The sequence below is a fragment of the Pongo abelii genome, chromosome 18 (genome assembly GCF_028885655.2).
Source record: "Pongo abelii isolate AG06213 chromosome 18, NHGRI_mPonAbe1-v2.0_pri, whole genome shotgun sequence".
Classification (NCBI taxonomy): Eukaryota; Metazoa; Chordata; class Mammalia; order Primates; family Hominidae; genus Pongo; species Pongo abelii.
The window spans coordinates 83842318-83866892 of NC_072003.2; the positions used below are offsets into that span (position 1 = coordinate 83842318).

The 24575-nt window shown below is 51.2% G+C and overlaps 1 protein-coding gene across 5 annotated transcripts in view; it reads left to right on the forward strand.

Annotated features, from left to right (window-relative positions):
* Positions 1 to 24238, forward strand: part of ATP2C2 (ATPase secretory pathway Ca2+ transporting 2) — a 94789-nt gene extending 70551 nt beyond the window's left edge. Inside the window, exons 12-28 of one of the 5 annotated variants that reach the window (XM_009251000.4) lie at positions 372 to 496; positions 634 to 731; positions 2062 to 2163; positions 3486 to 3575; positions 7176 to 7277; positions 9343 to 9499; positions 12758 to 12928; positions 13976 to 14073; positions 14159 to 14209; positions 15631 to 15797; positions 16986 to 17054; positions 17136 to 17252; positions 17372 to 17458; positions 18539 to 18686; positions 19594 to 19692; positions 19868 to 20009; positions 21499 to 24238. In XM_009251000.4, coding sequence (XP_009249275.3) covers positions 372 to 496; positions 634 to 731; positions 2062 to 2163; positions 3486 to 3575; positions 7176 to 7277; positions 9343 to 9499; positions 12758 to 12928; positions 13976 to 14073; positions 14159 to 14209; positions 15631 to 15797; positions 16986 to 17054; positions 17136 to 17252; positions 17372 to 17458; positions 18539 to 18686; positions 19594 to 19692; positions 19868 to 20009; positions 21499 to 21617 — 1942 coding nt within the window. In that variant the 3' untranslated portion in view covers positions 21618 to 24238. Of the gene's footprint in view, positions 1 to 371; positions 497 to 633; positions 732 to 2061; positions 2164 to 3485; positions 3576 to 7175; positions 7278 to 9342; positions 9500 to 12757; positions 12929 to 13975; positions 14074 to 14158; positions 14210 to 15630; positions 15798 to 16985; positions 17055 to 17135; positions 17253 to 17371; positions 17459 to 18538; positions 18687 to 19593; positions 19693 to 19867 lie in introns of all 5 variants that reach the window. The other 4 variants (XM_024233532.3, XM_002826706.6, XM_054534214.1 and 1 more) reach the window with 4 other exon arrangements.
* The last annotated feature ends 337 nt before the right edge of the window (positions 24239 to 24575 follow it).

Sequence of the window (24575 nt, forward strand, 5' to 3'; positions counted from 1 at the left end):
CCCACTTATTGTCTGATTTTGGGAATTCCTTTTATGGAACCCAAAGCCTTTTCTCTCTAATAAATGAGAATAATGTAAATACAAAATACTTTTAAAGAGGCAAAACTGCTGACAGACTAATTCACACTAAGGTGTGGATGACTGACAGGAGAGGTCGCTTCCCAAGAGCAGGGTCTGCAGGGGAGGGCTCAGGACAGTGGGTGCTGAAGAATGAGGCAGGTGCACCTTAGGATTGGGAATGGAGAATAGAACCAGGACATTGGGGACACCTAAGACAAGCTTCACCAGCCAAAAGCATTGCCAGCCCCAGCTGAGAGTCACACACTCCTTAAATGTGTGTTAGAGGGGACTCATTTGACCTTTCGATCCAGCCTGGCTGTGGCGGCCATTCCAGAGGGTCTGCCCATCGTCGTCATGGTGACGCTGGTCCTGGGAGTTCTGCGGATGGCCAAGAAGCGGGTCATCGTGAAGAAGTTACCCATCGTGGAGACTTTAGGTGAGGGACTCCGGCTGGTGGAATTCTTACACGTGGAATTGAATGGGGGCTTTGCTGTCAGGGCAGTCCAGCCTGGGGTTTCACAAGCCTGAGGGTGACGACTTCTCTTTTCTATAAACTGATGTTTGTTGTACCAGGTTGCTGCAGCGTTCTCTGTTCTGATAAGACGGGGACTCTGACTGCCAATGAAATGACAGTGACCCAGCTTGTGACGTCAGATGGGCTTCGTGCCGAGGTGAGTCCCAAAGGAATTTACAAGCCTTAAAGATGCGCCCAGCCAGGCTGTCTCCTTTCTAGACAAAGCACACAATGTCTTCTAGAACACAATAAGGAAGAAATAAATTGGGGTCATCTTACAATCTCCTTGCTAACATGACTGATTTTGTTTTTAATCATCCCATACTTCCTTTTAATAGATATGACCAATTTAAGGTAGCCTCCTCTTTTAGTTACTTATTAATTATAAGCACATTACAAAATTTAAAACCTAGAAAAAATCTTCCATACCTCCCATGACAAACTAACCATGATTAGTCCATTTGTGGTTTGTTTGTTTTTGAGAGACAGAATCTCGCTCTGTCACCCAGGCTGGAATGCAGTGGCTGATCTCGGCTCACTGCAACCTTCACTTCTCAGGTTCAAGCGACCCTCCTGCCTCAGCTTCCCAAGTAGCTGGGACTACAGGCATGCCCCACTATGCCGAGCTTATTTTTGCATTTTCTAGTAGAGACAGCGTTTCACTATATGTTGGCCAGGCTGGTCTAAAACTCCTGACCTCTGGTGATCTGCCCGCCTTGGCCTCTTCCCAGAGTGCTGGGATTACAGGCATGAGCCACCACGCCCAGCCTGTTTTGTTTTTTAAGACAGGGTCTTGCTGTGTTGCCCAGGTTGCAGTGCAGTGGTGCAATCATGGCTCACTGCAGCCTCTAACTTCTGGGCTCAAGGGATCCTCCCACCTCAGCCTCCCAAGTCCTCGCGTGTTTTTCAGTGTCTTCTGTGCGCTTGGTGCGATTGGAAGCTCCCTGAATGTGCAATTTTTTATCCTGATATTTTTTCTACAAAACTGGCCAAAGCAAGGGGTGAACAAATGATGGCCCATGGGCCAGTGCTTGTTTGAAAATAAAGTTTTCTTGGTGTACCACCACACCCATTTGTGTACATGTTGCCAATGGCTGCTTTCATGCCTCAGTGTGCCACAACAGCAAAGCTGAGTAGCCACGACAAAGGTGATATGGGCTGCAAAGGCTAACACGTTTGCCCAGTGCTGTTCTTAGAATAGAAGCACTCTTCTATGCTAGTTCTTAGTTTTCTTAACCATCACTTGTACTGGCTGCAGAGTATCCCACTGAGTCAACTTGCCGCAATTTACTAATGCCCGGCGCTGTGTCCACCCGTGACGTATCCAATTAATCAATAATCTTTCGGAGAACATCTTCATACTGAAAGCCCTGTCCATGTTTAGGATTATGTCCTTGGAATGGATCCCCAGGACAGAGATTGTGGGCCAACTGGGGGAGCATGTTTTTGACTCTTGGCAACACCCTTTCTTCTGCCTCGCCCTGCAGGTCAGCGGAGTTGGGTATGACGGTCAAGGGACTGTGTGTCTTCTACCATCCAAGGAAGTCATTAAGGAATTTTCCAATGTCTCAGTGGGAAAGTTAGTGGAGGTAGGTGTCAAAAGCGCCATGGGGGAAATAGGCATTTACATTGAGGCTTCTGGGGCTTCTCTCTGAAAAGGGAAACAGCCATTGAACCTACTGGTGAGGGGTGAGGCTGTCACAGCACTGAAAAAATGGCCCCAAAACTGATGGAGACATCAGAGGTAAGAGGACAGCTAGGCTGGGCACAGTGGCTCATGCCTGTTTTCCCAGCACTTTGGGAGGCCAAGGCAGGAGAATCACTTGAGGCCAGGAGTTCGAGACCAGCCTGGGCAACATAGTGAGACCCTGTTTCTATTATGTTTTTTAATAACTATTTAAAAAGAAGAGCTAGAAGCCTCTGTAGCATGCACCCTTCTTCCTCTGTACCATTCAGTGAGCGCTGCCTGCGAAGGACCTGCCTCCAGGGGCTACTTCAATATCACAGCGAACACTGTCTCGGTTTTGCAGATTAAAAACAATATGGCCAGGTGTGGTGGCTCATGCCTGTAATCCCAGCACTTTGGGATGCCAAGGTGGATGGATCTCCTGAGGTCAGGAGTTCAAAACCAGCCCGGCTAACATGGTGAAACCCCGTCTCTACTAAAAAATATAAAAATTAGCCAGGCATGGTGGCGCATACCTGTAGTACCAGCTACTCAGGAGCCTGAGACAGAATTGCCTTGAACCAGGGAGGCAAAGGTTGCAGTGAGCTGAGGTCATGCCACTGCACTCCAGCCTGGGTGACAGACTGAGACTCTGTCTCGAATGAATGAATGAATGAATAAATGAAACAAAAATATGCAAAATTAGTATCAATAAAAAATAAAAGAAACAGGCAGAGAAGTAATGCGAGTGTCCAGGCTCACCAGGCCGGGAAGGAAGAGTGCCGGGAATCCCACTCTTTTTGCTTGTCTCTATTTCATTTTTTAAATATTTATTTTTAAATTGAGATAGAAGTCATCTACCATGAATTCACCCCGTTAAAGTGCACAATTCAGTGGTTTCAATATGTTCACAAGTTGTGCAACCTTCACCACTGTCTAGAACACTTTGTCACCCCAAGCGGAAACGCCATCATCCCCATTATCGGTCACTCCCTGTTACCCCACACTTGTCACCACCCGTGTGCCTCCCTGCTGGGTTCCCTCATGATAACTTTGTGGGAACCAACATTCAGCACAGCCAAGAAATAGTCACGATGTTTCTTTTAAAAAGCCGGGACGCTGAGTTGTTTTAAAGAGCAAGTCTTGTCCCCACAGCCCCAGCTATAAAAGTGGGCCAAGCCTACAGTGTCTAACTTTTTCATGAGCCCAGTACTAACTACAGATGTCCGGACAATCCCCTTTTAGGCGGGCTGTGTCGCCAACAACGCAGTCATCAGAAAGAACGCCGTGATGGGGCAGCCCACCGAGGGTGCCTTGATGGCCCTGGCGATGAAGGTAGGAGGTCCTGGGGTGTCTTTGCGGGGAGTTCTTTGACTCGGGGCTGGATTCATTGGTAGAAAGCCAGCTCCTGTCTGAGCTAACAGGACTGGAGATGTTAGGTAATCATGGAAGAAAATGGCCCAAGCTGGCCTTGGGCCATCTGTTGGTGGTGGAGGAGGTGAGCTCTGAGATTCCACGGGACTGCAGCAAGTTCTGCAGGTCTGTAATCCCTCCACCAGCGATTCCAAAAGAATCCTATGAGCTCACCTGTGGTTCAGGCCCTGGTCAGGTGTTGGGGCGACAGACAGTGGAACGAGACTCCCTATGCGCCCAGCACTACCCTGTGCTCACCGAGGCACCATTGGGAGGGGCTGATTCCTGGGAATGCATTCGATTGTGTCCGGGGCTCAGTGTTAGACCCTGAGCTCTGTGGCTGTGCAGGGTTGCCCCAGGCCATTCTGTACCCAGCACCAGGTACCAAGTGGCTGCTTGCAGTGTGGAGGGGATGGGTGGGGGCTGACGGGGGCCTGCTGCATTCTGTGCTCAAGAGGACAAGTTAGCAGAAGGAGAAGCAGAAAACGGGCTGGGAATGCAGGTGACAGGAAAGCAAGGAGAAGAGAGGACAAAGGACATGGGAAAGGAGGGGCCGGCAGAGGTTAAGAGGAGGGAACAAAGGAAGGAGGAAGGTGGCCCCGGTCAGCTCCCATATCTGTTTCCATGGCCACTTGGCCTGGGTCCCTCCTCTTCAGCCAGAGCTGGGGCTCCCCTGGACACTGTGGGAGCTCCTCTCCCCAACCCGCTCCGTGCTTTCTGCTGTGTGACTTGTCTCTGACTCGGGTCTGATCAGACCCCTCTCCATCAAGGTCAAGGGAAAAGCCCGACTCAGGGTGCTCATCCCCCAGCACTGACCCCTTGCTGCCGCCCAGCCTGGCCCCTGCACTCATCCCCCTTCCTGCTTCCTCCTGGGCTTTGACCACTCCTGCCTGTCCTCACTGGTGAGCGCTGACTTTCTCTTCAAGTTCACTCCAGTTTCCACCCCAGCAGACACCTCTCATTCCGGGCTCACTTCACTGCCTTCTGTTATCAGCTTACCTGTCCCTCCCTCAAGTGCAAGACTCTGACCTCCCACACCGCTGCCTTCCCGAAGCTGGTGCTGGGTGGGGGAGAGGTGGTCGCCCTCTCTTAAGCCCCCATGACAGTAGATCAGGTGCTTTTCCGCAGCATAAGAGTGCTGGAAAGTCATTACAAGCTGAGTGCAGTGGCTCAAATCCCAGCACTTTAAGAGGCGAAGGCGGGAGGATCATTTGAGACCAGCCTGGGCAACATAGCGAAACCCCATCTCTACAAAAAATATAAAAATTAGCTGGGCATGGTGGTGCATGCCTGTGGTCCCAGCTACTCAGAAGGCTGAGGCGGGAGGATCCCCTGAGCCCAGGAGTCTGTGGCTGCAATGAGCTATGATCACACCACTGCACTCCAGTCTGGATGACAGAGATCCTGCCTCAAAAAAAAAAAAAACAAAAAAACAAAAAGATTGGGAGCAGTGGCTCACACCTGTAATCGCAACACTTTGGGAGACCGAGGCGGGTGGATCACCTGAGGTCAGGAGTTCAAGACCAGCCTGGCCAACATGGTGAAACCTCATCTCTACTGAAAACATAAAAATTAGCTGGGCATGGTGGTGCGCACTCGTAATCCCAGCTACTCGGGAGGCTGAGGCAGGAGAATCCCAGCCGGGGTGACGGAGCAAGACTCCATCTCAAAAAAACAAACAGAAATCATGACATCGTATTATTTTTCTTCCATTCACAGAAGATAATTCCCTCTGCAATGTCTGTAATAGTGAATGGAGCTTGTTTCCCGTTTTAAAATAGTGCTGAGTCTGCCCCATTCAACAACTCCTTGCTGCCCAGAAGGGAAGGTGCCGGCCTGACCGTCTGGCAGGAATGACACCTATGTGTCACCTTGCTCCCGCCACCAGCCATCCCTGCAGCCTAGAGAGGAGAGAGGTTCCAGAACCCAGAAGCTGGGAGATTTCCTTGATGTGTTATAATTTTCCTCTTCCCTGGGGCCTGGCTTAAGATTTTGGAATATAGAACAAACACAGGCATGTAGGAAGTGCTGCCTGTGTGACAGGCATGGGGCAAGCACTTCGTGGTTCTTACCTGTCTCGCCTGCTCTAAATGGCACTGAGGCCAGGCCACTGGTTCCCAACTTTTCTTCCATTATTGCTCCTGGATTACGGTCTTGGGGTTACTGAAATAAAACACCACTGGCTGGTGATTTAGAGTAACCAAAACACACTGAAACACAGCTCTGTGGGCCAGAAGTTGAAATCAAGGTGTGAGCAGGGCCAGGCTCCATCTCCCAGTTTCTGGGTGTTACTGGCAGCCCGGGCGTTCCTTGACTCGCAGATGCATCCCTGCCTTGGCTTCTCACACCAAGCTCTGTCTCTGTCACGAGGTGCTCCCCGCCATGGCTATGCGCAACGTTTTCCTCCTCTTTTTTTTTTTTTTTTTTTTGTGATGGAGCCTTGCTCTGTTGCCCAGGCTGGAGTGCATTGGCTTGATCTCGGCTCACTGCAACCTCTGCCTCCCAGGTTCAAATGATTCTCCTGCCTCAGCCTCCCGAGTAGCTGGGACTACAGGCGCCCGCCACCACGCCTGGCTAAAACTTTTTGTATTTTTAGTAGAGACAGGGTTTCACCATGTTAGTCAGGATGGTCTTGATCTCCTCACCTTGTGATCTGCCCGCCTCGGCCTCCCAAAGTCCTGGGATTACAGGCATGAACCACCATGCCCGGCCTTCCTCCTCTTATATCCAGTCATATTGGCTTAGGGCCAACCCTAATAGCCTCAAATTGACGATATCTGCAAAGGTCCTATTCCAAATCAGATCACATTCAGAGGTTCCAAGGTTAGGACTTCAACATATCTTTTGTGGGGTACAATTCAACCCCACTAAGGAGATGTTTTAGGCATTTCTTCCCTAATCACCCCACTCCCTCCCCCTGAAATTTAATACTGCAGATACAGTGTTGTACGCATATCCGTACTTTATACGTAAAAGGAGTAGTTTTTTGTGCCCCTGCTGCACCCCATTTTCACCCCCTGTGGGATGCATGGGCCATGACTGGTTTACACTTGGGGAAACTGAGCTTCTGAGTTGTCACATCACTGATCCAAAAGCCATCAAAGAGCAACAAAGGGCCGGGCTGGCAAGGACCCCAGGCTGTGGACGGCAGGGCTGGCAAGGACCCCAGGCTGTGGACGCAGGGCTGTCTCACTGACTCAGGGGGTTCCTTCTGAGAAATTGCTACACCTTCAAGTCTGAAACGTTCCTCCCAGCAGAAACACTGCAGGTTTGTTTCTAAGCAGATTTCAGATAGAGGCTGTTGCAAAGACGTCGGGTCTGCCCTTCAGCCAAGAGAAGAGACTCTTTTTTTTTTTCCAGGTGGGACATTCCAAGAGAAATGGCCTTTCTTCTGTGTGCTAAATGCTAGGATTTCTTATCTGCCAGAGGTGGTTTGAACAATGAATAATTTAAATGGACTGAGCTTTGTATAGAAATTGGCTTTGGATGACTCACTAAAAATGTGTCATTTTATTATGCTAGATGGACTTAAGTGATATTAAAAATTCATATATAAGAAAAAAAGAGATTCCATTCAGTTCAGAGCAGAAGTGGATGGCGGTGAAATGCAGTCTGAAGACTGAGGTGAGACCTTTCAATCTTCAGCCTCTTCTCTCTTTCTGCCCGGGCCCCCACCCAGAAATAAAGCAAAATGCAGACTTCAAGGATAATTTGAAAGTTCCTGGATGCTTCTGTGACATTCCAAATACATGGAAAAACTTAGTCACCATCAAACCTTTGATTCTCTTGGGTCTGCTTCTGGCTTTTTGTTTAAAACAGAAGTTCTCAAAGCAGGGTCCCTGGAGTAGTAGCGGTTGTATCACGCGAGAATTTATTAGAAATGCAGAATCTCAGGTTCCATGCCAGACCTCCTGAGTCGGATGGTCCAGGGGTGGGACCCAGTAATCTTCATTTTCTGCGGATTCTGATGCAGGTGTGAATGTTGAGATTGACCAGCCTGTAATCCAATCCAATGACTGAGGCCCTGCTGCTAACACCAGTCGCCAACTTGCCAGTCCTCTCTTTGCAGCCCTGTGCTAAGTTTTTTATACTTCTTAGCTCATCTCCCCATCATACTGGGGAGCAAATCCTTCAGTACGGAAGGCGTGTCCGCGTGGTGCATCAGCGTGTGCACACATGTTGTCCCTGACTAGAGGAACACATACCAAGTTATGGCCACCTCGGGTGGACATTACAGCTGATTTTTAAAATTTTCTTTTCAGATTTGTTGTGGCTTTTCAGATTTTCCTTAAAAGCTATTTTTTAAAGTTTTTGTTGCCTTCTAGCTTTTTCTCCACCCCTCCTCTTCCCTCCCACTCTTTCTAGAATCTTCCGTGTCTGCCCATGCAGACTGCTCAGCTCCCACTCAGGGCTATGGGCAGCTCAGCCAGCTCGTGCCAGGCCCTTGCTGTACGTGGATGGTCACATGTACATTTCAGGGGCTTAGAAGGGATTATAGATTTTCAAAAAACTTTTAGACCTTTAAATCTTTTTCCCTGCAAGGCAATGGTAATATATTCTCATTGAAAAAGTATAGAAATATGACATAAAAATGAAAGCTTTTTTCATTCCACCCTTCTTCCCTCCCTCCCCACCACCCACCCAGAGGTAATTCTGTTTTAAGTCTGGGATGGAGCATTGCACATTCTAAATATGCAAATGACAACATCTGGATGGTATTTTCAAAACAAGCTCACTGTTTACAGTGTGTGTAATTTGCTTTTTCCCCTTAAGATTTTCTTTTAATATTATGTCTTAGATGCCTGTGTTGGTTAATATAAGCTTGTTATATTAACATATTAATTATATACTATGTAATACATATTACATATATTACATATATTATTTAATATATATTATGTAATATATAATAATTATATGTAATATATAATATATAACATATAATATACATATAAATAATATAATGTAATATAATACATATAAATAATATACATGCATATAATACAATACATATGTATCATAATTAATGTATTAACTAATAACATATATAATTAATATTATGTTATTTTATAACAGTGTTATATTCACACTGTGCACCCACGTGAGCCAGGTGAGTCCGGTATTGAGGCTAGGGATACAGTGTGACTCTCAGTGACCCAGGGCCTCCCCACATGGAGCTTATAGTCTACATGTTTGTCATACAGAGCTTAACAGAAACACAGGAAAAATGATCAGCTACTCATGTGGGTTCACTATTACAAGCCAAGTGCTGGGGGTGGGTACAAAATAGACTTGGTGCTGCCCTAGGGAGGCAACAGTCTAATGGAAATATTCCCAGTTAATCACACCCCGAAAGGCATAGTCCAAAGTGGGATGATACCTCCCGTGCTTGAAACATACAAGACGCTCTGAGTGACCGTAACAAGGGAACTGAAAAAAGAACAAGGTGGTACAGGTTGAAGATTGGCCTTGTTCTTTCTCTGGACTGCAAAACATTCCATGGATGGATTCTAGAACTTAGTGAACCTGTCCAGCACCACTTAGTGAACAGCACCAGCCCACCACTATAAATAACTCTGCTGCAAACATCCCCGTGTGTGTCTTTGTAACCTTGTGCAGAGTGGGGTGATGGTCACTATGAACCAAGGCTTCCAGTGATAGTGGATTTCTTCCCTTTGTCTTTTCTAAGGATCAGGAAGACATTTATTTCATGAAAGGGGCTTTGGAAGAGGTGATCCACTACTGCACCATGTACAACAACGGAGGCATCTCCCTGCCGCTGATGCCCCAGCAGAGGTCATTCTGCCTGCAGGAAGAGAAGAGGATGGGGTCGCTCGGTCTGCGGGGTCAGTGCCTGTGGTCCCGGCCCAGAGCTTTAAGCTTGCATGTAATGTTGACTTTTAAGTGCATTCCAGCAGGGTCCCCAGTCAAGGAGGTCACCCGTCCCAAGGAGTCAGGCAGCATGCTGACGGCAATAACGTGTGCTTGGAACCTGATGGTCACATGAAAAGCAGAGAGGTCCCCACCTCATCCCAGTTCCTCAGTGACCCCCATTAATCCAGAGAAGAGGGGGACCCTCCCTTGCTGAGTTTCTTAAGGCAGGTGAATGGGCTGCACCCCAAACATTGATTTTCTCAATAGGTCTTTTTGCTCATTGCCTCTTGTCAGGAAAACCCGAAGCTCTTTTCAGTCAAGGAACATATTTTCTCCCTTAGCCATTTTCAATTTTCTGTAGCAGAGCCAGTGCCTGCCCTGATGGGCTGAACATTAAATCTCACATTTCCCTTGGTGTCATTTGTCACCCTGGCCAGTTACAGAGGAAGTGTTTAGAAGCGCTCTGAGCACTGATGTTCCCTCGGGGGAAAGTGAGAGGCGTTGGGCTGGCCTTACTGGCTCAGGAGCCTTGGTTTTCCCCTTCGGGGAACAGAGTTTGTAGGTTGCTGGCAAGCTTGCTCAGAGGTGTACGGGGCGAGACCCTTGCGGCTTTCTGGGGCACGGTGAAGCCAGCGCCGAGCACGTGTCCCCTCTTCCTGAGTGAGGGGAGCGTTCCCCAAAGCATGGGCACTTTGCCCCCCAAATGGTTTGTGTAGCGCTGGGTCTACAATAGGATTACAGGTAAATACTGTGCCTCAGTTTCCCCATATGCGTAAGGAAGGCACGAGAGCAGTGACTTCATTGATTGCTGTGAGGATTGGAAGAGACGGTGAATCCCATCTTAGCTTGCCCTGGGCCTTGACTCTGTTTGGGTGGCAGAGAAGCCAGGCCCAGCTTCTGCGAGCCGGGTGATCTGAGAGCGGGTGGTGTAAGAAGGTCCTTTTCATCTCACTGACACCAAAGACGGGGCTGTGGCATCCCTCCTGCACAGCGGAGGGATTGGGAGACAATCTGGCACGTGGGTGGCAGCTGCTTTCGTCATGGTTGATACGACCAAGCCATTCAGTAGCTCCCTGTTCTGGTCACATCGTGCCTCTGCTGACGATGAAACGGCTCACTTAAGAGTGGACACGTTAGTAAGTAAACATCCTGCGTGGCACTGGCGTCTAAATCTGCTCCTGGCACTTGGGCCCCACCTGTGTGCTGGGCACCAGGTTAAGTGCCTGTGTGAGGCCACACCCTCAGTCCCCACCGGGCAGAGGAGCCGGCCCAGGTGACACAGCCCCACCTAGTGCAGCCAGCGCCCTCGCCCGGATGTCTGCTGCGGAGCATGATGACGCATTCCAGGGGCTTGCTCCAGACCTTGCGGGAGAGCGTAATGAGAACGGGTCAGTGGCGGAGGAGCAGTGAGACCTTTTCCTGTCTCCCCCAGTCCACATGCAGGTCCTTTTGTGTTTACAAATGGACTTGTCTCCCACCTGTGGCTGGGAAAGCTACAACCTGGGAACTGGCCTTAGAGAAGGCCTGTGTGTTTTTCTAACCCATGTCTGGTCTGAGAATAGAAGGGATGTTATTCCTCAGCAGGTGACCGTGAACTGATGCCTGCTGCCTGGCAGGCCTGGGGCAGTGCCCGAGTGACTTGGAGAAGCCCCCAACCTGCTAGATCCCCTGGAGTGATTGCTGTGGGGATTGGAAGAGTCGGTGAATCCCGTCTTGGGCTTTGAGACCCTCCACCCCACATGCATCCAGGGGAAGATGACAAACCCCACGGAGCGGGAAGGAGAGTCAGGGTGAGGGGAGCACGGAGGCAGGAGTATCCTCTGGGGATAGAGCCCTGCTAGATGGCCACTAGAAGCAGGGGATGCTCCTGGCTTGGCAAAGCCCAGGTTCAGGGAGGGGAGGGAGCCCTTGGAAAAGGGGAGGAAGGGCACCAGTGTCATTGGTGCAGCATCATGACTGTGCAGGAGGGATGCCAGCCCTGTCTTTGGTGTCAGTGAGGTGACAAGTACACCACCTCCTCTCAGATCACCCAGGTGGCAGGAGCTGGGCCTGGCTTCTGTGCCACCAGAAGAGAATCAAGGCCCAGGGCAAGCTCACAGCAAGAGTCCCCTCAGATGGATTGCTCCCCTGTCAATTTCTCTTCACCTCTGAACCGCCCCACCAAGTCTGCTGGAGATGACAAGATGAGTTAGCACAGAGCAAATGGGGGCAAGAACGGTCAGAAATGCCCCTCACATGTCCCATTCTGGGCCAGCTCACAGGTTTCTGCGGCCACTTTTGTTGGGAAGTGGGGTGGGTCTTATACCATGAGTGGTGTATTAGTCTATTTTCATGCTACTGATAAAGACAGACTTGAGACTAGGTAATTTATAAAGAAAAAGAGGTTGAATGGACTCATAGCTCCATGTGGCTGGGGAGGCCTCACAATCATGGTGGAAGGTGAAAGTCACGTCTTACATGGCAGCCGACAAGAGAGAATGAGAGCCAAGCCAAAGGGGAAACCCCTCATAAAACCATCAGATCTCATGAGACTGATTCACTTCCACAGAGCATTATGGGGAAAACCACCCCCGTAATTCAATTATCTCCCACTAGGTCCCTCCCACAACACGTGGGAATTACGGGAGCTACAATTCGAGATGAGATTTGGGTGGGGACACAGCCATACCATATCAAGCGGACAGCAGTGGTATTTTCCGCTACGCAGCTGTTTCTGGCCTCTCTCTCTATTGTGCATCTGTGCAGGCCTGAGAGCCGCTAGAGGCATCTCTGCCCTCCCTTTCAGTCTAGGGACTTGTTGCCCGAGCCCTCTGCAGACCGAGGAGGATCTGGGCCATGGTGGGGGCTGGCTGGGGACTAACAAAGGGCTGGGCACGTTGCCTCACACCTGTAATCCCAGCACTTTGGGAGGCTGAGGTGGGCAGATCACCTGAGGTCAGGAGACCAGCCTGGTCAACATGGTGAAATCCTGTCTCTACTAAAAATACAAAAATTAGCTGGGCCTGGTGGTGCATGCCTTGTAATCCCAGCTACTCAGGAGGCTGAAGCAGGAGAATTGTTTGAACCCAGGAGGCGGAGGCTGCAGTGAGCTAAGATTACACCACTGCACTCCAGCCTGGGCAACAAGAACAAAACTCTCTCTTAAAAAAAAAAAAAAAAGAAAGAAACAACAAAAAAACGATGGCCCCTAAGCCCCCGGTGACCCCCCCTTACTCCCCCTCTCTCCTTAGTGCTGGCCCTGGCTTCTGGGCCCGAGCTGGGGCGGCTGACGTTTCTGGGTCTTGTGGGCATCATCGACCCCCCGAGGGCTGGCGTGAAGGAAGCAGTCCAGGTTCTCTCCGAGTCTGGCGTGTCCGTGAAGATGATAACGGGAGATGCCCTGGAGACGGCCTTGGCCATAGGTAACCGGGACAGGGTCGGGGGTGAGGATGAAAGGACCCACCCATCCTTTACAATGGGGGGCTGCTACCAAAGGGAAGACTCAGCAAACTCTGTCAGGAGTGCTCAAGCCTAGCCCTATGGGCTTAGAAAAGATGCCGAGTATTCGTGGGCCAGCATTCCAATTTCTGAGGTGTTCCTGTTTCTGAAATGTTGGCAGGTTCTGCAAAAGGGAAAAAGTCCTCATGGATACTGAGGACCTACTGTGTGTCAGGGGCTTTTCATCCACTGTGTTCACAGACAGCATCATGGCCATGTACAGTTTCAGTCTGCCTTCTGCCTCTAGCTGTGTACCCTTGGCAAACCATTGAACCACTCTGACCCTCAGTCTCTTCATCAGTACAGGGCTAGCAGCCCTTCTCCTCTAGTGACTTTTTTTTTTTTTTTTTGAGATGGAGTCTTGTTCTGTTGGCCAGGCTGGAGTGCAGTGGTGCAATCTTGGCTCACTGCAACCTCCACCTCCTGGATTCAAGCAATTCTCCTGCCTCAGCCTCCTGAGTAGCTGGGATCACAGGCACCCACCACCACGCCCAGCCGATTTTTTGTATTTTAGTAGAGACAGGGTTTCACCGTGTTGCCCAGGCTGGTCTTGAACTCCTGAACTCAGGGAATCTGCCCGCCTCAGCCTCCCAAAGTGCTGGGATTACAGGCCTGAGCCACTGCACCCAGCCCCTCTAGTTACTATTATGTGGGTGGTCACAGCCTGGTGCTGGGGAAAGGTTCACGGGCTTTGGAATCAGAGCCGTGTCAGGTTCCAGTGTTACTCCTTACCAGCTGTGTGTCCTTGGCAAAGTCACTTCTGTTTCCCCATCTTTAAAGTGGGGACAATGAGGCGTTTGGTGTAAGTTAATCCTGTGGATAGAACCGAGGCCATGCAGCATGGTAGGTCCTCAGTAAACAGTCTCCAGCATGGTTTTATTCTTGGTATTCCCCATGGCCGAGGTAGGGCCGGGAGTGAGGGGTGGGGATGGGGGCCTCGGAGCAGGCCCTCAGAACAGGTTCTTCTGAAGGAAGAAACATCGGCCTGTGCAACGGGAAGCTGCAAGCCATGTCCGGAGAGGAGGTGGACGGAGTGGAGAAGGGCGAGCTGGCCGACCGCGTGGGGAAGGTGGGTCCCCGGAGGCTCGGCTGGCGGCGGGGCTGGGTCGCAGCTCTGAAATCTGATTCTTTGTCTTCCCGGTCTCCATGTCCAGGTGTCCGTGTTCTTCAGGACCAGCCCAAAGCACAAGCTCAAAATCATCAAGGTTCGCTGGGCAAGGCGGGCACAGGCTGCGCTGCTGGGGCCAGAGACACTGTGGCTCGAGGAGCTCATGCGTCCGTCGGGTGACAGTGCAGGGCCCGACGGTGGCTTCCTTCTCTAGGTCCAGGGCAGCTGCCCCAGGGGGAGGGGATGAGGATGAACAGGGGCGCACGGGCAGCTCCCTTGGAGAGGACGAGGCTCTGAAGTTGCCAGCATCACTTGCGCTCACAGCCCCTTGGCCAGAACGCAGTCACGGGCCCAGGTTTAGCTGCAAGGGATGCTGGGAAGTGTCATCTCTAGCTGGGCAGACACGAGCCCCACTAAACCTGGGGGTCATTTTAAGGAAGAGGGGAGAACTGGGGGACCTTTGCTACCTACACTGAAAACTAGGAGCTGTAATTAGATAATGGAAAGGGGAAAACTACAACAGAAGCTATCTTTTTTCTTTTGGGGGAGGGGGTTGCAGGTACGGAGTCTCACTCTGTCACCTAGGCTGCAATGCAGTGGCACAATCTCGGCTTACTTCAACCTCTGCCTCCCAGGGTCAAGCGAGTCTCCTGCCTCAGTCTCCCCAAGTAGCTGGGATTGCGGTGTGCACCAGCACACCCGGCTAATGTTTGTATTTTTAGTAGAGACAGGGTTTCGCCACGTTGGCCAGGCTGGTCTTAAACTCCTGACCTCAGGTGATCCGCCTATCTTGGCCTCCCAAAGTGCTGGGTGCTTTTTGGCTTTATTCCTGTTATTCAACTCTGTTCCTCCATTTCCTTATCTGTAAAATGGGGGAACTATTAATGCCGTCAGCTAATTCACAGGGTTGGGTAGAGGACTAAACAAAGCCAGGCCCATGAATCTCTTGGCACACAGCAGGAGCCCAGTAAAGAGCTGATGTGATTTTTCTGACTCTAAATACGAAAAAAAGGTAGAAAATGTGCTTGGTTTTCTCACCTGTGCTCTGAAAGTTTGCTCTTGAGGTCTTTTAGTAGACGGGTTTTCTTCTTTCCTGTTATTTTTAGCTCTACAGAGTAAATCCCTATGTGAGTTACTCCTCAAAGAAGGTAGTAATACTTACCAGGTACCTCATGGTTTCCAGGGCCGCATTGTTGATTACTGTTTATTACTGGGACTGGATAACCTTTATGAGCCTTTACTGACCATGCTGGGCACCGTCACATCCATCATCTCAGTTTGGGCCTCACAACAGCCCTGGGAAGAAGAAACTGTTGCTCATACTTTGCAGATGGGGAAAGTGAGGTCGAGAGGGTCAAGGGCTCGCCCAGTTCCCACAGCTAATGTGGGTGAAGCTGGGATTCGAACTCTGGGTGCCCTCCAGACAGAGGTCTCTGTGGCTGGCCACAGGATGTGCGTGGCCGGGCATTGGGACGTGGTCCTCAGGCTGCAGGCCTTCATTGCCTGCTCTTTCCAAAGGCTCTGCAGGAGTCAGGGGCGATCGTGGCCATGACTGGGGATGGGGTGAACGACGCAGTGGCCCTGAAGTCTGCAGACATCGGGATCGCCATGGGGCAGACAGGGACGGACGTCAGCAAAGAGGCTGCCAACATGATCCTGGTGGACGATGACTTCTCAGCCATCATGTAAGCTGCCCTTCTGGTAGTTTTTCAGTTGCAAAAATGCCTGGGTCACCAGCTTCTCCCTGGAACCTGCTACTGTGGAGATAGAGGGGGGGTCTCGCAGAGTCCCCAGGGAGAGCTGAATCTCGGGGCTAGTCAGTGTGGCAGATGCCCCCAACTCCAAGTACCAAGAGCCTCTCATAGCAGGGTCATGGGGTCCATGACCCCTGGGGCTAGTCGCATGCTGCCCCCAGGGGAATGTTACGGACATGAAGCAGAGATGGGATTTGCTGCCTGTGGGTGCATTTCATGTGTTATTGGGAATGCCTGCCTGGCTCGGGCTGGTGGGCAGCAGCTGAGTCTGTAAGGAAAACCTGTGGCCAAATACGTGCTCGCACTTGAGTGTAGGGTGAGAAAGAATTAAAATGAACATCTTCAATTAGTTCTAAGACTCTCCTCATAAGCAAATCGCAGTAATTAGTTAGGGGTGAGGGAAAACTTTTTTAAGCCTGATACAAAAAAATCCAAATGAACAAATATTGAGGCTAGGTGTGATCGTGCACTTTACAAAGGTGTCTCCACAATTGATTCACCATAGGAACCTTAACACACTTAGAAAGAAAAAAAAGTCATAATATCAGCTCTATAGTTCTTTTGCAAAATATTTTAGTAAAATCTGGCGGCGAGGGCGGGTGCGGTGCATAGATGGTTTTTCTACATTAGTGACCCCAGGTTAAGGTTTAAAAGGGCTTCCGCGAAGAGCTTTCTAGAGACAGAAGCAGGCGATGTCCTTCAGCCTCCCCATCCCTCCCTCCTCACCTCATTTTTAGGCCTGACTGGTTTTGCTGTGTCTCTCTCTTCTCTTTGGTAAATGGCTCAGATGCACGGTCCGCTTCGGGAGTCTGGGCAGGGATGGGGTCCGTGGGCTCGGCAGGAGAGTAATTTATGGTCTAATTGGAGGCATCAAGTGTACCCTTGGCACAGAAGGGCGAACATGGCTCGAGGATCAGTTCCCAGTGGCTGAGGGGCACCTGTTAGAACACCACCGTCTCCTACAACCGTGTCCCCAAGAATGCCAGCAAGGGGAACCAGCAGGGTCCCAAGTACAACGTCCATCTGGGCGAGTCACCACTGCCCCTTGCAGCAACCGATGCACTGGTTGAGCCCTCCCGCAAGCCCGCTCCGTGAGTAAATGGCTCTCTTCTCTTGCAGGAATGCAGTGGAGGAAGGCAAGGGGATTTTTTACAACATCAAAAACTTTGTCCGATTCCAGCTGAGCACGTAAGTAGAGGCCAGCATTCCAAGTGTCATTAAGCACCACGCCTGGCGGGCGGCCGCTGACTGGCTGCGTGTGCCCCGCAGGAGCATCTCTGCCCTGAGTCTCATCACTCTGTCCACCGTGTTCAACCTGCCCAGCCCCCTCAACGCCATGCAGATCCTGTGGATCAACATCATCATGGATGGGCCACCAGCACAGAGGTGAGGCCGGGCCGGCTGGGAGCCCTGTGTCTCCTTACCCACCTGCGGGGCTTCCTCCAGGGGCTGCTGGCTGTGCCCCAATGATATAGGGATGAACAAATACAGCCACTTTCCATTAGGAGTTCCCAGAAAACTGAAGTGTGTTGCACTGGAGTGAGACTGGGAGTAGAAGGCAGAGGAGAAAGTACCTGGACCAGCAGAGCTTGGCGAGGATGGAACTTTCTGCTCCCTCTGCCTGGATGCTCTCTCTGGGCAACGTGCATGGCTCGTTCTCATTCTTCATTCCAGTCACTGCCTTCAGGAAGTCTTCCCTGATTGCACTCCCACTCACTCCCCTCACCCTGCTGTATTTTTCCCTAGAGAGGAAGATACACACACACACACACACACACACACACACACACACACACACACTTTTCCTTATGGATCTGATTGTGATCTGTCCCCCCTTTAGAACATCAGCTTCATGGAGGCGGAGTTTGTGGTTTCATCCCTGATGTCTAGAGATAAAAGGCTTGCCACTCAGTAGGTGCTCAGGAGTCTACCCGCTCCGCGACTTAATATCCCCTTCAACAAGCTGGCCAAGTGGTGTGGGGGAAGGAATGCGCTTTGAAGTCAGGGGAGCCATCTGGCCACACGTGCGTAACCGTGTGAGCACAGAGCCATTGCTTCCGCTGGAGCTCAGTGCTGCTGTTATCACCAGTGACAGCTGCCAAGGGAAAGAGTCCTCATTTGTGTCCCCAAAGTCAAGTGTGAGGGTTACCTCTCCTGCCAGCTCTCCCTGGGAGCAGAAGTGGGACCACGAAGCTGGCCTCAGCTGTGTCTGAGCAGTGGGGCCTCACCCGGCCGCTCCCACCATACTGCCCGCTGCTGGTCTAGCCTCAACCCTGCTGTGTGGAGTTGGCTGGAGGCAGGTCTCCGTCGGCCAATGAGGGGCCCTGCGGAGGGTGGAGCCTGGAGCCTGTTTCTCCAGGCTCAACGTGGGGGGTCCCCTCGGGGTGATGGAGATCACCTGGGTGTAAGGAACTGTGTGTGGTTGGCCTTACTGGGTGGTCTTCCTTCACTGTCTGCCGGACAGATGGAGGGGCACAGCTGCCCATGGACCCAGGCTCTGGGGCTTCTGGAAGGTGCCGAGGAGGGCAGGTGCGATGCCTGGGGGCTTTCAGCAAATGCCTGGCCCTGCCACCTGTGCCAACTTGGCCTGGGAGGCTCAGGCACAGCTGTTTCAAGGGTCTTTTATTTCATTCCTGGTTCATTTCAAAGTGTCCATGTCTTGTTCGGAGCAGCTTGGGGGTAGAGCCCGTTGACAAAGACGCCTTCAGGCAGCCACCAAGGAGTGTGAAGGACACCATCCTCAGCAGAGCCCTCATCCTGAAGATCCTCATGTCTGCGGCCGTCATCATCAGCGGGACCCTCTTTATCTTCTGGAAGGAGGTGAGCGAGGGCCACCCCGGCCTGTTCTCTAAGCCCTGGTGCGGTGCAGACGCTGGGGACTGCAGTCCCTGCCCTCCTGCCACAGCTCACATCTGGGAGAGGCAAACATGTACAGACACCGGACAATGTGATGCCATCAGAGGGGTGGGGTGCATGAGGCAAAGGGACTGGGTGACCCCTGAAAGAAGGGAGGTCGCCAGGTGTGTGCCTGGGAACTGCAGAGGCCAGCGGGGTGGGGATGACTTTGCCGAGACGGGAGTTGAAATGTACATGAGGACAGGCTGCCCCCTGTTCCCTTGTCCCAGGAAACAATTTGAAATCTGCTAAAGATCCTCCTGTGTTACGCTCTAGAGGTGATTGTTTGCTTTGGATCTAGGCCTGGGTCACCTTTTCATGGCCTGCAGGTTCAGGGAGCTCTGGGCCAGGACGGGCAATGACCTAGGTGGGAAATGAGGCAGGTGAGCCATGTGACCGCACCGCAGATCGCACATGTGCAGGAAGCGGGAGGGGACCTTGGCCGGGTACCCTGCCTCCATTTTCCCTCCAGCTCTCCCTCTACTACTGAAGGCCATCCTTCAGCCTTCCTTGTAGGAAATGACATTCACTCTGGGTTTAACTGGAGTGGCATCACCTTCCTGGGAGACAGTTACTTCCTGGAGGAGGTGGTGTTTCCTCCACCCATAGGTGCCCTGCCCCCATCCTCATGGTGGCAGCAAACCAGCATGTGCTGGGGAGACCCTGGGGTAGCAGCCACTGACCTCACACCTGGAGGAAGCTGTGTGACCGATTCATGAGCTTATAAGTGGCCCCCAGCCATGCCCCAGGAGCAGTGAGGCATGTGCCCTTTGGTTCAGGATGGAGGATGGCTCTTCCTGCCTAACCTCTCACCTTTGTACTCACCTTCCAGATGCCTGAAGACAGAGCAAGCACTCCCCGCACCACGACGATGACGTTCACTTGTTTTGTGTTTTTTGATCTCTTCAACGCCTTGAGCTGCCGCTCTCAGGTGAGACCCGGGCTGACCCTCCTCGCTGCAGAGCTGCAGCGTGTTCTCAACAGCAATGCCCCGGCCCTGCCCACAGCATTGAGCAGCTCTGGCTCAGCACGGGCAGCCAGAGCTCCCCTGCCTGTACCTGGGGTGTGGACAGCACACAATCCCCTGTGTGACCTTCTCCCCGCAGACCAAGCTGATATTTGAGATCGGCTTTCTCAGGAACCACATGTTCCTCTACTCCGTCCTTGGGTCCATCCTGGGGCAGCTGGCGGTCATTTACATCCCCCCGCTACAGAGGGTCTTCCAGACGGAGAACCTGGGAGCGCTTGGTGAGTGGCGGGGACAGGAACGACAGGTGACCTCGGACCACGGCCGTGGGGGGCGGCAGCTGCCAGGTGGGAAGCTGCAGCCCAGGAGGGGTCAGTGCAGGAAAGCGGAGCTCACCAGGGGCCAGCTCTCTCTGCAGGGCCCTTCTGTCCTCACAGGAAGGGACTCTAATGTGGGTGATGTGAGGGATGCACAGAGGATACACAGAAACCCCCAGGAAGAGGCCTGTCACTCAAGAGTAGTAGGGTCTGGGGCCCAAGGGGCATCGGCATCCCAGGCATCGGGCTGGAGGCTCAGAGCACGTGCAGGGAGGAAGGAGGGAGCTGTGCAAGGCCTGGACTCAGCCTGGGATCTGCCCCAGCTGGGGAGCCTGGACTTGACCCTGGGGCCAGTAGTGTGATTTAGAGATCTGGTCACCTGAAGACAGGGAGCTGGGCTGTCTTCCAGTTTTGGCTGAAAGGGACATGATTCAGTCACTGTGGCTTTCCAACGGCACACGCCCTGGTGTGGAGCCCAGGGGACTCCCCAACATTGTCAGCCAAGCGAGTGTGGCACCTTTCTCTGAAGCTGCGGTTATGGCAGGCATGGGGTGAGGGGAGGGTTGAGTGGAAGAGGGAGCCAAGGACAAGTCATCGACCCCACCCTTTTCCCCAGGGTGCTGAGAGCCACCCCCACCCCGGAATGGAGGATGAGGGAGGCCAGTGAGGCAGCCCCCACGGGCCCACCGCCTCCTCCCCGGCAGGGCCCAGAGTGGATCCTGGCTCAGATCTGGAGGGTCATGGGATTATCCGTCAAGGCCTGAGGCTGCAGTGACAACGGTCCTATGACCTCCAGGCAAGACTGGGATGGTCAACTCTGCCCTGTCCTCCAAAAAGCAGTGTCAGTGTGGGTCACCAGTGAATGCCCTGTAGGAACAGACAAAAGGACCCCCCAAAACACTCTGCTCACTGGCTGTTTCCACCCGCCGGGAAGGAAGTAGGCTTCCCACGGCTGAAGGGGTTGTGCCTGGGTAGCCCGTACATCAGGAATCATCAACAGGGAGCCAGGGATCGTTCCTCACAATAGCATGTGACAGGAGCAGACGGAGACGCTGGGAATTCATCCCACGGAACGTGTCGGGGTGCACAGGACAGGGAGCCCGGACTGGTCACTCGGGCCATTTGCAAGCAGCAGAGCGCTGGGACAGCTGCTGTCAGGAAAGGAAACTCACTCCCCTTCCAGCCCGAGTCCATAACATGCTCCCAGCTGCCTGCCAGACCCACCCTGTGCTCTGGAGCTGCCTGGCCTTTGCCTGGAACGACAGGCAGGCCCTTCTGGAACTACAGCATTTTGGATCCTGGGTTAGGAAGATCTCCCTGCCTTCAGGGGAATGAAAAGGGCTGGTCCTCCGCCCCTCTCACTTTATCAGGAGGACTGGCAGGGAAGGCACCTCCTGCTGGCGCGGCACAGCTGCAGCATGTCCTGACTCTTTTCTGTTTTCCCCTTTGGCAGATTTGCTGTTTTTAACTGGATTGGCCTCATCCGTCTTCATTTTGTCAGAGCTCCTCAAACTATGTGAAAAATACTGTTGCAGCACCAAGAGAGTCCAGACGCATCCTGAAGATGTGTAGTGACCCTCGCTCTGCGGCACCCTCCCTAATCATCTCGATCTGGATGTGGCTGGGGGCCCTGCCGTGTCTACTCTTCAGGGGAGACTTTTAGGATGCCGCAGCCTTCTGTCACCGGATCAGTTTTTCCTCCTGGGAAAGCTGCAGGAATCTCGTGGGCTCCAGGGACCCAGGCCCCCATCCCTCCAGCACTCCCGCTGGCTCTGGGACAGACAGGGAGGGGCCTGTACAGAAACATCACACTATTTATTAAATCACAGTGATTTTTATTAACCATGTCTACGTATCTGTGCCACAGCTTGCAGTGAGGCAGGCCAGTCGTGGCAGATACAAGGGGCTCCTGAGAGGCAGTGGGTAGGATGGTCACACTCTGCCCATTGTCCTCCTGGAGGCCCCATTTCCTCATCATAAAATGAGGGCTTTTTAAATAAAGTGCTATGCCGGGGACTAATTATTATTTTGATGTGTTTACCTAGGGTTTTTCATACAAGGGGCCAGGTTGGAAACCCACAGCCGTGTGTTAATGGCCACGTGGGGTGAGCAGCAATCCATCGTGAATGGCCTACAGGAAGGCCTCGGCTTTTGGAGATAAAGAGTAGGGCTGGGCCTGGTGGCTCACGCCTGTAATCCCAGCACTTTGCGAGGCCAAGGCAGGCGGACCACTTGAGGCCAGCCTGGCCAACACAGCAAAACGTATCTCTGCTAAAAATTAAAAAAAAAAAAAAAAAGTAGCCAGGCGTGATGATGCACACCTGTTAATCCCAGCTACTCGGGAGGCTGAGGCACGAGAACGGCTTGAGTCCAGGAGGCGGAGATTGTACCACTGCACTTCAGCATGGGCAGCAAAGCAAGACTCCCTCTCAAAAAGTGGCCCTTCTCTCCAGAACCAGAAACTGCAGTATCTCCTGCTGCCTGCAGACAAACTTGATTTCCCACTGCCCCAAAGACTTCCAAAAACCGATCTGCTCTTCCAGGTGAAAGATGGCAGAAGAGAGAGGTCTCCATGCTGTTCTTCTGCCTGAAGCCACACTAGAACCACCAAAGAGAACCAGAAGGGGAACTCCGTCCCCATCTCTCAGGAAATGAGGCCAGAGCTAGAACCCCCAGTTAGTAGTCAGGCCTCACTAGAGAAACAGAACCAATAGGATGCAGGGAGATGCAGAGATTTTTTTTAAGGAACTGGCTCATAGGATTTTGGGGGCTGGCAAGTCTAACATCTTGAGGGCAGGCCAGCATCCTGGAGACCCAGGGAAGAGCTGGGGATGCAGGCTGGAGGCAGTATTTCCTCCTCCTCAAGGGAGTTCAGCCTTTTCCTCTTATAGTCCTCAACTGACTGGATGAGGCCCACTCACATTATGAAGGATAATCTGTTTTACTTCAAGTCTATGGACTTACATGTTAGTTACACAGCACCATCTAGACCAGTGTTTGACAAAAATCAACTTGGCCTGACCAAGTTGTCAGATAAAAGTAACCATTGAACCCAGCCACAGTAGCTATGAAAAGGGCTAACCGGGGGTGGTAACAGCTGGGTCAGACCAAGATAAGGAAGGTCAGAGTGGACCCCCGCCAGGGTTCCAGGCAGAGTCCAAAGTCCTCCATGGTAGGATTCACAGCCTGGGAAGAAGCCCCTCTCCGGCCCAACCTGTGACACCAGGGCCACAGGAGGAGATGCAGAGACAGGCCATTCCTAGTGAGACGCAGACACAGGGCTGGCTGGAGAAGAAACCTTTCAAGCTGTGGGGCTGTCTTCCCAGAAGCTGCCCACCCCTGGAACCACTAACAGGTCAAGGCTGAATTGTGCCACTTACACAGTCTGCTAAGGAGTGCCTCCCCCTGAGTCAGGGAGACTTCCGGCTCTACTTTACAGGATCCTTGGGCACACTGCTGGCCCAAGAAATTTACTTCCCATTTAAAAATAAGTAATCAAAAAACCAGGGTTGATTGATATTTGCAATCACAACAAAAATTACTCTTAACTCTTGCTTATACCATGTAAAACTTGAGGGATAAAATTGTAATAAGACACAAAATGCTAACAATAAAACATAAATTAGACTACAATAAAACTAAGACCTTCCTTTCATTAAGGACACAGTAGACTTGAACACCACCATTAAGCAACTTAGCTTGATTTACACTTGTAGAACACCCCATTTACAGTAGCATAGAAACAGTCATCAAAATAAAGAGCAGAAATCAAATGAAAAAGCAAAAATAGAGGAAAATCAATCAAAACCTAGTTCTTCAAAACGATCAATAAACTATCAGTCTTGCAATAAGCTTATCAAAGAAAAAAGGGAAGAGGAATGACCCAATGTCAGGAATGAAAAAGTGTATCACCACAAACCTTTCAAGATATTCCAACAATAATAATAAATAATACTATGTACATCTTTAAGTACCTAAATTCAACAAATTGGATGAAATAAACCAATTCCTTGAAAACCAAAAACTACCAAAACTCACTGAAGATGAACTAGATAAGCTGAATTTGAAACCCTTCCAAAGAAGGCAGTTTCTGAAGCCAGGTGATTTCACTGGTGAATTTTACTAAAACTTGTAAAGAAATGTCAATTCTATACACTGTATTCCAAAAATAAAAGGGGACCGAGCACGTCTCATTTTATGAGGTCAACAATCACTCTGATACCAAAACTAGAGAAAAATACTAGAGACCAACATCCCTTATGAATATATGCACGAAAATCCTCAACAAAATATTAGTAAATCAGATCTAGCCAGGTACGAAGAATATAAGACACCATAACGAAGTGAGGTTAATTGAGGAATGGAATTCAAACATTCAAAAGTTCAACATTCAAAACCAATATAACTGAAAAGTTCAACATTCAAAAACCAATATAACCCACTATATTAATAGTCTGAAGAAGGAAAAACACATGGTTATATCAATTGATGCAGAAAAGGCATGTGATAAAATTCAATCTCCATTTGTAA